At 41.4% G+C, this 12,295-nt stretch overlaps 1 protein-coding gene across 1 annotated transcript; it reads left to right on the forward strand.

Moving 5' to 3' along the window:
• Positions 1-4,800: 4,800 nt before the first annotated feature.
• nupr1b (nuclear protein 1b) lies at positions 4,801-6,770 on the forward strand. Its single transcript, XM_080487400.1, has 3 exons — positions 4,801-4,992; positions 5,191-5,327; positions 6,632-6,770. The coding sequence occupies exons 1-2, from the start codon at positions 4,896-4,898 to the stop codon at positions 5,316-5,318; spliced, it is 225 nt and encodes a 74-aa protein (XP_080343526.1). The 5' UTR covers positions 4,801-4,895; the 3' UTR covers positions 5,319-5,327; positions 6,632-6,770.
• The last annotated feature ends 5,525 nt before the right edge of the window (positions 6,771-12,295 follow it).

The following is a 12,295-nucleotide window of genomic DNA, read 5'->3' on the forward strand; positions in this document are numbered from 1 at the left end:
CAGAGCGGCAGATTTTGTTGCTGTTGTTTTTTTTTTACTCACACTGACTCCAGCTGGACACAAAGCGGTACTGCAGCTGCATCAACGGATTTTGTTTATCTAAGCTAAAAGTTATTTTGCTTCATCAGTGTGCTTTCAAAAACTACTTTGAAGTGTTTTTTTGATTACATTTCTGAATGTTATGGTATTTAACAGATTGAGACAGAAAACAATTAAAATAGGACACCAAGAGACAAGACAAATGTTTTTCTATAGCACTATTCAGACACAATTCACAGTGCTTCACAATGAAATAAAAGAAATACATTAAAACAAGGCAGTTAATAAAGGCATCAGCATGAGAATTAATGAAGTAAAAACTTTATTAAGATTCAGGTAATAGAATGAGTCAAATGTATTGTTTAATGGAAAACCTGAGCAAATAATAATGTCTTAAGATCTGATTTTAAACAAATGAATGTGTTAGCAGGGAGTTTGTTCCACGGGTGAGGAGTGTAGGAACTAAAAGCTGTTTCACTTTGTTTACTCCTGACTTTTAGTAAACCCCTTCCTGAGCACCCCAAGAGTCCGGATGCTTCATATTCTAGCAGTAAATCTGGGATGTAATGGGAGTAACAGTGGCACACGAACAGTACCATGAGGCGCTCCAGTGCTTTACAATGAAGGAGAATCAGCTCCGTGTAAAGTTCCATCTGAAGTGTTTTCGCTGCTTCAGCAGTCACAGCGAACAGAGCATTCGAAGTCTGTTTTTACTTAGCCCTTGTCTTCGTCCAGCACGGCTTTTATTGACGACACTTTGTCCCGTAAACTCGAGGTCACGAACAAACTGTGCTATCTTAACACGCTGCGAGAGCAGCCAGTCCACAAACATCCTGTGAATGAATGACCAAACGCCAGCAGGGGAGGAGACGCCGCCACCAAAAGCTGAAGGTTGAAACACGAGGGGATTTGAATTATAATTTTGAATTTCTTCAGAAAACAAAAAAACACATCAAATGACATTCAATTGTCCAACTGATCAGGTTGAAGCAAAAGCTTATTCACACCGACCAGATCACAAAAAAACAACAACAACAAGGCTCTCCAGATGTCACACAATTAAAAAAATAATAATAATATCACTATTTTTACAATACACATTCAATATATACTATACATACAGTTTATACATGCATATCAAACACATGAATGTACATGACATGTACATAATATTAATAATATACTATTTCAATTTCATCATTTACATTTTAAATTCAAAATATGGTGTGGTAATATTTTAATTAATAATATCCTCTATCACGATATATACCATTTACTTTGTTTATTAAGTTTTAATATATTTTACACCATTATATACATATTCTATATTATTGCTGTCCTCGGTAAAATTGTTGCTCTGACATATGATTTGAAAAGCTTTTTAAATTTTTTCACGTTTTATTTCATCCTTTCAAGCAGTTCCATAATTTGACCCCTGCTATTTGTTAAACTCGTCTTTTTTCAGTGTCATTCTAGCATTTTGCATCTTGAAATGTAGTTTTCCTCTTAATTTTAATTCCCCTTCTTTCTCTAAAGGCCTTTTCTGCGACTCTTGGCGTTGCACCTTCGCTTGTATATCATCTGGACAGTTCCTCTTTCACCAGTCCGTCCCACTCAAGTTTTTGAATAATGTATTATATATTTTTTTTATTCCCATTTGATTCCAGCATGTGGAGACTTTAAAGATCCCATCGTCTACTCATCAAACACCTCAGAGAAGACGCAGTAATCTGAGTACTGGAAGCAGTATTTACTCAGTTTGTGAAGATCCTGGTTTGGTCAAATGTTCCCGGATGCCCGGCTGCAGGATGTCATTTATAACGTCCTTTTCTTTTTTTTCTTTTTTTAGAAGAAGAAGAAGTCCAAACTCAAATTCACACAAATATCATGAGACTCAAAACCAAAATGCCTCGAGGTTTTTTTCTTTATTTGTTTGTAACGTTTCGGGAAACTTTTTGAGGTTTTAGCTCTATTTTTTGTTTGTTTTCCGCCGCACACCAGAGGTTGAGTCAGGTTTATTTTCGGTGTCGTCGTCAGACGCCGAACAGCCGGGAGTCGTTTCTGCCTGTTTCTGCCTGTTTCAGCTTGTTTCTGGTTGTTTCTGGTTGTTTCTGGTTGTTTCTGTGTTTTTCTCCGGGCTGCGGGAGTGACGGGACTCCTCCTGCTGCAGCTTCTCAGGAAGTCGCTCTCGGGTTTCGTGTCTGCTCAGTAAATATTTACAGCAGTGTCTGAGCACACACACACACACATACACACACAGACACACACACACACACACAGAGTAAACCTGCTCATTATCAGCGTGACCTGCTGAACATTAACTCGCTCTCACTGATCAACAACAGATCCAGGTCACCCGTTAAAAGTCATGATCACATTTAAACATCCCAAAGTCAAAGTTTAGTTGATTCACGTTTGGTGGCGTTAACCCTTCACCTCACCGTTCAACCGTTTGGTGGATCCGGCACCTCTTGCGTAGCTGTTAAAATTCAAATCTCTTTTCTGTATTGGCAGGATTCGGCTTTAGTTCACTGATTTCCAGCTCACCTAATAATTATTTAGCGGCATCGCGGTTTCTTATCAGAGCGCAGTCGGGATCCTGGACCCTGAAATGTCTCAAAGGTCGCGGCAAACGCCGCAGGTCAGCGTAGCTGATGGATATCTGATGAAGATATCAGACACACACCTGTTGTGTTCTGAGGGGGTTTGTAAAGTCAGACCGAAGTTCACTGCTCCCACATGTCTGAGGTCCGCGTTAACACCGTTCACACTTTGGGCCATTTTCTAGTGAAGCTGCTGTAGGTTGCTGGGTTTCTCTCCTCTCTTTCAATTCAATTCAATTCAATTCAATTTTATTTGTAAAGCGCTAAATCACATCAACAAACATCTCAAAGCGCTCTTACAATAATAGAGTACAACAGAACCCAACTAAACCTTCCAAAGCAGCAGATGTAACAAGCAACAGTGGAAACCAGGAAAAACTCCCTCGCATGGAGAGAAGTTCATAAGAAGTCCCTCTTCAGGAAGAAAGCGTGGGGCGGACCCTAGACTCTGGAAGGACGGCCATCCGTCTTGACCGGTTGGGGGGGAGAAGTACATGGGATAGGACAGGGAGAGAGAGGAATAGAAGAAGGAGAGAGAGAGTGGCAGACAGGCCAGATAAGTACAAATACTAAGAAAAGTCTATGATGAGCGTTGGTCTGATGATGAACCAATCTCAGTCTGGAGTTTAAGGGCCGTGCCGTTGCGGTGGGGTCCCGGTGCTGTGGTGGGGTCGGGGTACTGTGGTGGGGTCAGGGTACTGTGGTGGGGTCCCGGTGCTGTGGTGGGGTCGGGTAGTAGGACCGTGGTAACTCCACCCTGGGAGTCTTGGGTCTGATCCCCTGGATCCTGCTCCCCTCCTGTCAGTATCTGGTGGCTCCAGTAATGTTGTTACACAGAGAGAAAGAAAGAAAGACAAGAAACAGAAGCTCCAAATGTAGAGTTCCTCCCTTTAACGGGAGAGAGAGAATCCCCTCAGCAGTCTAGGCCTAGAGCAGCTCAACTTAGTGCTCCTATTTTATTCCTAATGAGAAACTCTATCAAAGAGGAAGGTTTTTAGTCTCCTCTTAAATAAACTAATGGTGTCGGCCCTATTCACCATTACATGCCACCAGCATTCTCTCTCTCTCCTGTCGTCTGCGCTCTCTCTTTCTCTCTCTCCTCACAAAATATCAAAATTTAACTTGATAGAGGGTTAAAAAAAAAAAAGAAGAAGAAGAAGAAGCAGCATGTGTGAAATCTGCAGCTGCTGATAAAGAAAGAAAACAGGACTGAAGGTCACACGTCGGCCAGGACGTCGGGATGTAGGCCATCCGACGAAACACCCGTCAATCTTCAACATTTAACCGCCATTTCGTCAGGTTCTGACCGAAGATTATGGAGAAAAGAAAAGCCACAGCTCAAACAGGAAAAGTTTGAGATTCTCTTCCTAAAGTCAGGCTGTGTGAATCAAACCACGAATTTAAAAAAAAAAATCTGTCTTTTAAAACGATAAGATTGTGACACAAATTCATTCGTGACATAAAAAAAAAAAAAAAAAAAGATCCTCATAACAAACTAAAACAACATTAATTTTATTTAAAAGGTGAGAAGTTCAAACTTTACTTTCTTGGGGTTAAAGAAAAACAAAGAAATGAATTGGAAAATATGACGTGTCACAAAATGTGAAAGAAAAACTTTGTTTTAAAAAATCAAATCAACTTTGTTTTGGTTCCTATTTTCAATAGAAAAACTGCCTGATGCAACATTTCTACATCAGAAACATGATACAGGGAGGAGGAGCGATGAAGAGGGGAGATGAAGAGGAGGAGGAGGAAAAGGAGAGATGAAGAAGCGGAGGGGGAAAAGGTAGAGGAGGAGAGATGAAGAGGAGGAGGAGAAAGAGGAGGAGGAGGAGACATGAAGATGAGAATGAAGTGAAGGAGAACGAGGAGGAGGAGGAGAGATGAAGAGGAGGGGAGAACAAGGAGGAGGAGGAGGAGAGATGAAGAGGAGGGAGAGAACGAGGAGGAGGAGGAGAGATGAAGAGGAGGGGAGAACAAGGAGGAGGAGGAGGAGAGATGAAGAGGAGGGGAGAACGAGGAGGAGGAGGGGAGAACAAGGAGGAGGAGGAGAGATGAAGAGGAGGGGAGAACAAGGAGGAGGAGGAGGAGGAGAGATGAAGAGGAGGAGGGGCAGACATGAGGAAGAGGAGCAGAGGACACTATAAAAGCCACACAAAGAGGAAAAATCTGCAGCGAAGAATTTTTTTCTCCATTTGAAAGCTTCTTTTTGTTTTTGTCCTCAAACTTTCCTCCTTTCCCGCAGGAACCAACATGAGTCACGTGGACGTGAAGAATCTGAAGCCGAGCAGCTTCGAGGAGGAATATTACGACCAGTACGAATATTATAACTTAACCGACAAATACGCAGGTGAGCTTCACTTTAACACGTTTTTAACCCCCAGTGCTGAGTCAGCACGATTTCATGTGTGTGTGTGTGTGTGTGTGTGTGTGTGTGTGTGTGTGTGTGTGTGTGTGTGTGTGTGTGTGTGTGTGTGTGTGTGTGTGTGTGTGTGTGTGTGTGTGTGTGTGTGTGTGTGTGTGTGTGTGTGTGTGTGTGTGTGTACAGAGGGCTCAGCCCGGAAAGGTCGCACCAAGAAGGAGTCCAGTGAAAACACCAACAGACCGAATCCCGGCGGTCACGAGCGGAAAATCTCGGAGAAGCTGCAGAACAGCGAGAAGAAAGCCAAAGAGTGAAACTCTGAGGTCACTTCACACTTTGTTCTCCTCTACGTCTCTTCTCTCGACGTCCCACTCGCGCCCCACTGTGACTAATAATAACTAATGCGATGACTAATGACTAAACCCAAGAACCGCTACTTTACTCCGCGGTGACGTCACGGGGTGACGCCTTCAATCTGGCAGCAGTGTAAACACTGGAGTCGAGTCACGTGGTGTTGGATTAAAGTTATTTCATGTTGGGTTAATGCAGAGTTCGTTAATGTTAAGGTATTTAATATCATCTTAAGGTTAAGTTAGTTGATCTTGAGTTTGGTAATATGAGGTTAAAATCAGGTTTTTTGATAATATATTAAGATTGTGTTAGTTAATGTGAGGTTAAAGTTGGTATATTTAATATTTTCTTAGGTTTATGCTAGTTAATGTGAGGTTAAAGTTGGTATATTTAATATTTTTATGGTCAAGTTAGTTAATGTGAGGTAAAGTTGGTTTATCTAATATTTTCTTAGGTTTATGCTAGTTAATGTGAGGTTAAAGTTGGTTTATCTAATATTTTCTTAGGTTTATGCTAGTTAATGTGAGGTTAAAGTTGGTATATTTAATATTTTTATGGTCAAGTTAGTTAATGTGAGGTAAAGTTGGTTTATCTAATATTTTCTTAGGTTTAAGCTAGTTAATGTGAGGTTAAAGGTCGATTTTCCAACGTTATCTTAAGGTTAAGTTCATTACTGTTGGGTCTTTACACAATGTTCTTTCTGGTAGGTAAGTTTTTAAGGTGAGTTAATTAGGTTTATAATGTCTTTTTTAATTAAGATATTTACTGTGTGCCAAAAGTTAAATGTGTTTAAGTTAAGTTTATCAATGTCAAGTTACTTAATGTTGAACTGGTTAATGTTGGGTTAGTTAACATCAGCTTAATGGTAGTTAATATCTGGTGACTCACTGTCAGACAAGCTGAAGCTAGATTAGTTAATATTGAGTTAGTGTTGATATTTGGTTAGTTAATGTTAAAGTTAATGGGTTAGTTCTTGCTTGGTTAATGCGATTGAGGTTGAACTTTTGAATGTAAATGTCCACCAGCAGGTTTTTCTCTCTTCTTGGACTCCGATGTTAACGTTTGTTCTCCTGCTGAGTGCTGGTGCTCAAACTTCTCACAAGGAAAAACTCAGAAGAAGAAATGAGAGACGGTTCACGGTGAAATTTATACCTGATACGCATTCGCAGAGGAAATCGTGAAAAGTTTTTTATGTGTGTGTGTGAAAAGTTACAGGCAGTCAAACTGAACAGCTTCAAGTTTGGTGTGAACGTTTGGTGGTTTTTTTTGGACTCAGGACTTCTCGGACGGATCTTCCCGGAAACAGACCTGGGCGTCATGGCGACGGACGGAGACACAGACCTGGGCGTCATGACGACGGATGGAGACACAGACCTGGGCGTCATGGCGACGCGGCCCGCCGGCGGACGCTGACCCCGCAGGTGTAGACGTTGCTGAGAGACGCTCACCTGTGCAGGCGTGACCTCTGACACAGGACGACGGCGGCGGCGGCAGCGGCGGCATTAACGGCAGTGGCAGTTTGGTGTTTTGTTTTTTATAAGGCGTTTTTTTAATAAACTTCCTGAGATGACTTCAGCGTGGATTTTCAGTGGTTTGTCAGACTTGTGTACAACACTCACGGCTTGAAGCTCGTCGTGTTTATTTCTGTTTTTTATATCACTGATCATATTTTAAAGGAAACTTTTGATTTCTATCATGTTGATGAATCAGCATTTGTCTCTTTGAACTCCTTTGACTCTCAGATTTATTTTGAATAAATAAATGAAGAGTTCATTAAACATGTCTGAGTGTGCAGTTACCACAACGTTTCATTTCCTATAGATGTGACACATTCCTACAGATATGATTAAATAATTATACAGATCTACAGACGCTTGTCAATAACTAACAGAGTCATTCAATATGAAGATGGAATATACATCAACAAACTATAAGAATCAAAACGGCTGAAATTAAAAGAAATATATATATATATATGTTTACCAATTTTTACTTCACAATAATACATGGCTCATACACCTTCATCACATTGGAGAATATATTTCACCAGTAACTATATCAGACATCTAAACCCTCAGCTCCAGATTATATATCGTACAATCATACAGCTGAATATATAAACACCAGTATTATAAATGCAAAGTGGAGGTGTTTGTTGTTTCAGGTCAGTCGAAGCAGAATGAATCATCCTCATGTTTGTTACTGGAAGTTTTCTGTCAAATCTGAACTCTGCAGACTGAACCTCCGACTGCAGTTTGTCTCAGAACAAACTCAGCAAAGCTCCACACAACCATGAAAAGCCTCTTCGGTCATCTGATGACCTGATGCAACCCGTTAGTGTGCAGGACTGCAGAGCCACCGTCCACCGGGAGGGGGCGGCAAAGGGCTTACAGTCCGAGGACTGTGTGTGTGTGTGTGTGTGTGTGTGTGTGTGTGTGTGTGTGTGTGTGTGTGTGTGTGTGTGTGTGTGTGTGTGTGTGTGTGTGTGTGTGTGTGTGTGTGTGTGTGTGTGTGTGTGTGTGTGTGTGTGTGTGTGTGTGTGTGTGTGCGCAGGAACATCTGTGCCCAGTTCCAGGGTGTTGAACCTGCTGCTCTGGAGCCACATGAGGCTCTTCAGCTCCTGGTTATATTATTTATTTGGTAATACTGGTTATATTAGTTATATTAGTAATTCTAGTTATTTCATTTGTATTAATGATGCTGGTTATGTTAGTTTTATTGGTAATGTTCTTATGTCGTTTTTGATTGTAATACTATTGGTAGTACTGGTTATATTAGTTATGCAGGTTATTTCATTTATATTGATAATGCTAGTTATGTTATTTATAATGGCAATACTGGTTAAGAGAGCTACATTGATCATGCTGGTTATCTTATTTATGATGATAATCCTGGATTTATTAGTTATATTAGTAATGCCGGTCATACTATTCATTATTACAACTCTGGTTATGTTATTTATGATGGCAACACTGGTTAAGTTAGTTAGGGTGTAAAAAACTGTTATAATAGTTATATTAGTAATGTTAGTTATCTTATTCATTATGGAAAAGCTGGTTATATCATTCACAATTGTATTACTGGTTATATTAACTACATTTATAATTTGGGTTATTCTAGCTATAATGGTTATGCTGGTTATATTAGCTAAAAAGGCGATGATGGTTATACTAGTGACATCTTCAGTTGTTTGCTTAAACCCAGAAACATGAATCAAGATTATTTATAGCGCTTACATAACCCGCCTCTATAATCCAGTTTAATGTTTCTGGACCACTATCACACACACACACACACACACACACACACACACACACACACACACACACACACACACACACACACACACACACACCTCCTCTTCCCCCTCATCGGATATACCAGTGCTTTTAGAAACTCCCTCGGTTGCCTAGCAACTGGTAGTGAGGATTGCCAAAACAGACGAAGATCACTGGTTTGTTACGACTGTGTAATGTGATATTGTGTAAATGTGAGACGTTTCCACTCTTGGTTGGTCGTCTCTCTCTGAAGTCAAGAAGATTTACTTTAATAGGATCTAATTTTCGCTGAGTTTTTCACTCATTAATTTTCAGTCTTTGAAGTCTGAATAGGAGCTTGGTTTACTTTTCAAACTGATTTTTTTTTTTTTTCTCTGTCGATTTAATTGATTTGATTTTTTTCCCCCATGGTTCAAGATGAGAAGTTCACAGGGATCAGCTCAGCGAGTCTTAAGAGGGTGAATTTAATGAAAGCACTCGTTCAAAAAAACAACCAAAACATAAATGTGGCATTAAAAGAAATAAAAATTTGAAAAAAAATCCCACCATCATCTGGTCATCATGTCTTCATCCTGTGGTCATCTTCTTTTAATCCACTGGGGTGGGGTGGGGGGGTGGGGGGTGGGAGGGGAGTTATGAACACATGTCAGGTGAATGAAAGCTGAACCTGTGACAGATGTTATTAAAGTGAACATGAAGCCGTGTGAGTGAAGGTAATAACAAGCTGCTTGAGGAAAGGCTTAAAAAAAAAGAAAATCTACCTTTTCCTTCAAGCAGAGACTTGTAGGGTGAGATTCACTAAGATCTACAAGGTCTCACCCATAGCTCACACTTTCGTACCGCGTAATGCAGAGCTTTCATTGTGTTTTGGGGGATCAGTTTACACGACGACGCGGCTCAGAGCCACTAAAAGTGCAACGATCTATAAAGTGCTGCTATTAGATTAGCCTCGACACGCTACACCGCTACGATCAGCGTTATCGCGACAGGTTGCAGTGCAACGAGTAATAGTTAAGCTTTTATCGCTGGTGAATTTTCATCCCCATCTGGTTTGTGCCGAAATGAGCTCTTCCACTTCATCGGCTGAATCTTAAACACTCTGGTGTTTCCGCACATTATCCAGATGAGGCTCCTCAAATTGAAAGTTTAAACGTTTTCAACGCGTCGTCCTGCTGCTGGAAAACCTCCGAGAATCACCGAAGTCAGAGGACGAGGAAATAATGAGGCCCCCGGGGAGCCGCGGCTTCAGAGGGGGGCGGGGCTCCTCACCTCCGTGACCTCGCCGCCAACGTTCCGCTCTCATCCCGACCACCTTCCTGTTAACACCGCTCACTCAGCGGCGCCGGCACCTCCGCAACCCGGGAGCTGGCGGGAAGCGTCCATTAGACCACCGAGAAAACCCCACGACTTCTCCACAAAGTTCCTCTGGATCAGAGATCAGAGGGATAATGAACACAGATAAACACGCAAAGAAAGGAATCATCACACTTCAACACACACACACACACACACACACACACACACACACACACACACACACACACACACACACACACACACACACACACACACACACACACAGCATAGGAATCATTCATTGTACCAAACACACACGTTCACCTGTAAATATACTAATCAGGGCTGAATTTTAACGTGTTAATTATGATGATTTGCATGACAAGTGACAATGATGCTCGGAGCCACTGAAAACCTTTTGAAAATGGCTCCCAAGGTGGAACTTTTCGAAAGCGTGCAGTGGAAACGGGGGGAAACACAACTTCTTTGAAATAGCTCCAACTCGGTCTCCATGGAAACGGAGGAAAACACAACTTTTTGGAAACGCTCTGATTCTGTCGCCGCGAAAACGGGGCAAAACGCAACTTTTTGAAAACGCTTTAACTCTGTCTCCATGGAAAACGGGGAGAACACAGAACTTTTCGTAAATGTTCCGGGTCTCCATGGAGACAAAAGAAAGTGTAACTTTTCGAATACACTCCGACTCAATATAAACGCTGCTACTGCACATGCGCACCACAGCCAGAGCAAATAGTCCCTCTGCTCACGCTCAGTAGAGGGACAATCACAACAATGTTTTCCTCCAGAGTGTCATGACTCCCAGTCCACATTCCCCTGGGACTTGGCAGCTTATAGATTTTATACAAATTAAAAACCTGAATAAAGAATATGATGTGAAGGTGTTAACCTATGAACGTTTATTTATTGATTCAGCTTGAACTGAAAAATGCTATCAAATATGTTGATTCTTCCATCAAATAGTGAGATATGATTTGATTATTAGAAAGCTTCTCAAATAATTAGAAATGTTACAGGAGGGGTCCATTTCAACAATGGTTTCACATAGAAGAATGAAACTTACATTTTCTGTGCACAAGTCTGGCCCTTTATTTGTGTAACAACCCAGAAACGAACCCACCTTCTTCAACCAGCTGCCCCATGCAGCCTCGCAGGCAGGAACCGATTCAGCTTGTTCCTAAACCTCACACCATTAAATATTAAAACCACAGAGGACAAAACATCCACACAAATACAAAACAGTAGCTGGAAAAACATAGAAATACTCAAGTACTTCCCAAAACAGAATAAAATCTAGAATAGCGCCCCCTTCTGGTCACAGTGGTACAGTCTGAGAGTTTAAAACCACCTGATCCGGGCCCAAACCATTTACACAGTTTTAAAGGAGATTTAAAAGAGATTAGCTATGTTCAAATCTTTATGTTTTGACCGGAATTCAATAGAAAAGTTTAATTTCTGTGCTGGTTGAAACATTTAGTGTCGTCTCAACAATTTGCGAAGGAGTCTTGGTTGATATTGAGAGGATATCATTTTAATTCAAGTTTGTGTCGTTCATTTCTCCAGTCATCCTTTCTGCTTTTGATCGATATGGTTAATGGGAACAAATGGTATGTTCATGTAAATCAGACTCATCAGTATGGTATCAGTCACTGTTTAAACGAATCGACCGTGAAAAACTTCGACCGCCTCGTCTACTGTTACTATCACTTCTTTACTGCCTCTTCCGGGGGCGTCTTGTCAACACTTTTAATTATGACTAATGTCTTTTTCTCCTCTGACAGTGGCCTTATGAAGAGGAGACAGTAGAGACAGGCACCAATATAAATGGACTCATCCGAAATCATCCCAGGAATGTGAATTGCCTCCGCAGGCTCCCTCCGGTCATTGGAAAGTGCCTCTCCGCCTCGTCTCAACCTCCTGAATCAGTTTCTTCTTTGACTTTCTCATGCTCTCTACAACAAGGTCCAATTTCCCCCCAGAAAGATCCATCTATCTTCCTAATCCTATTCATGGGGAACTGGAGCCGTGCTGCTACCCGAGGCAGGTTCCATGAACTAATGTTAACGACTCTCCTGCAGCCTACTTGTACTCAAGTATAAATGATCTGTGGTTAGTTCAGGGGTCTCTTTTAACAAATCCTCAGGGTGTGAGCGAGGCGGATCCAACAGCTTCAGATCTGTGCCACGGATATTTCATCAGTAACTGGACACATCCCTTTTGATTGTGTCCACCAGGGAGGATTTCAGCCTCACACGGGGCACATTTTCAGCCGTGTGCCTCAGAGGGAACTTCATGACACTAAACATTGTAGACAGGAGACACGTCGCCTGGAATCTAAAGTGTTGTAC

Source organism: Lipophrys pholis (assembly GCF_963383615.2).
Source record: "Lipophrys pholis genome assembly, chromosome: 19".
Taxonomy (NCBI): domain Eukaryota; kingdom Metazoa; phylum Chordata; class Actinopteri; order Blenniiformes; family Blenniidae; genus Lipophrys; species Lipophrys pholis.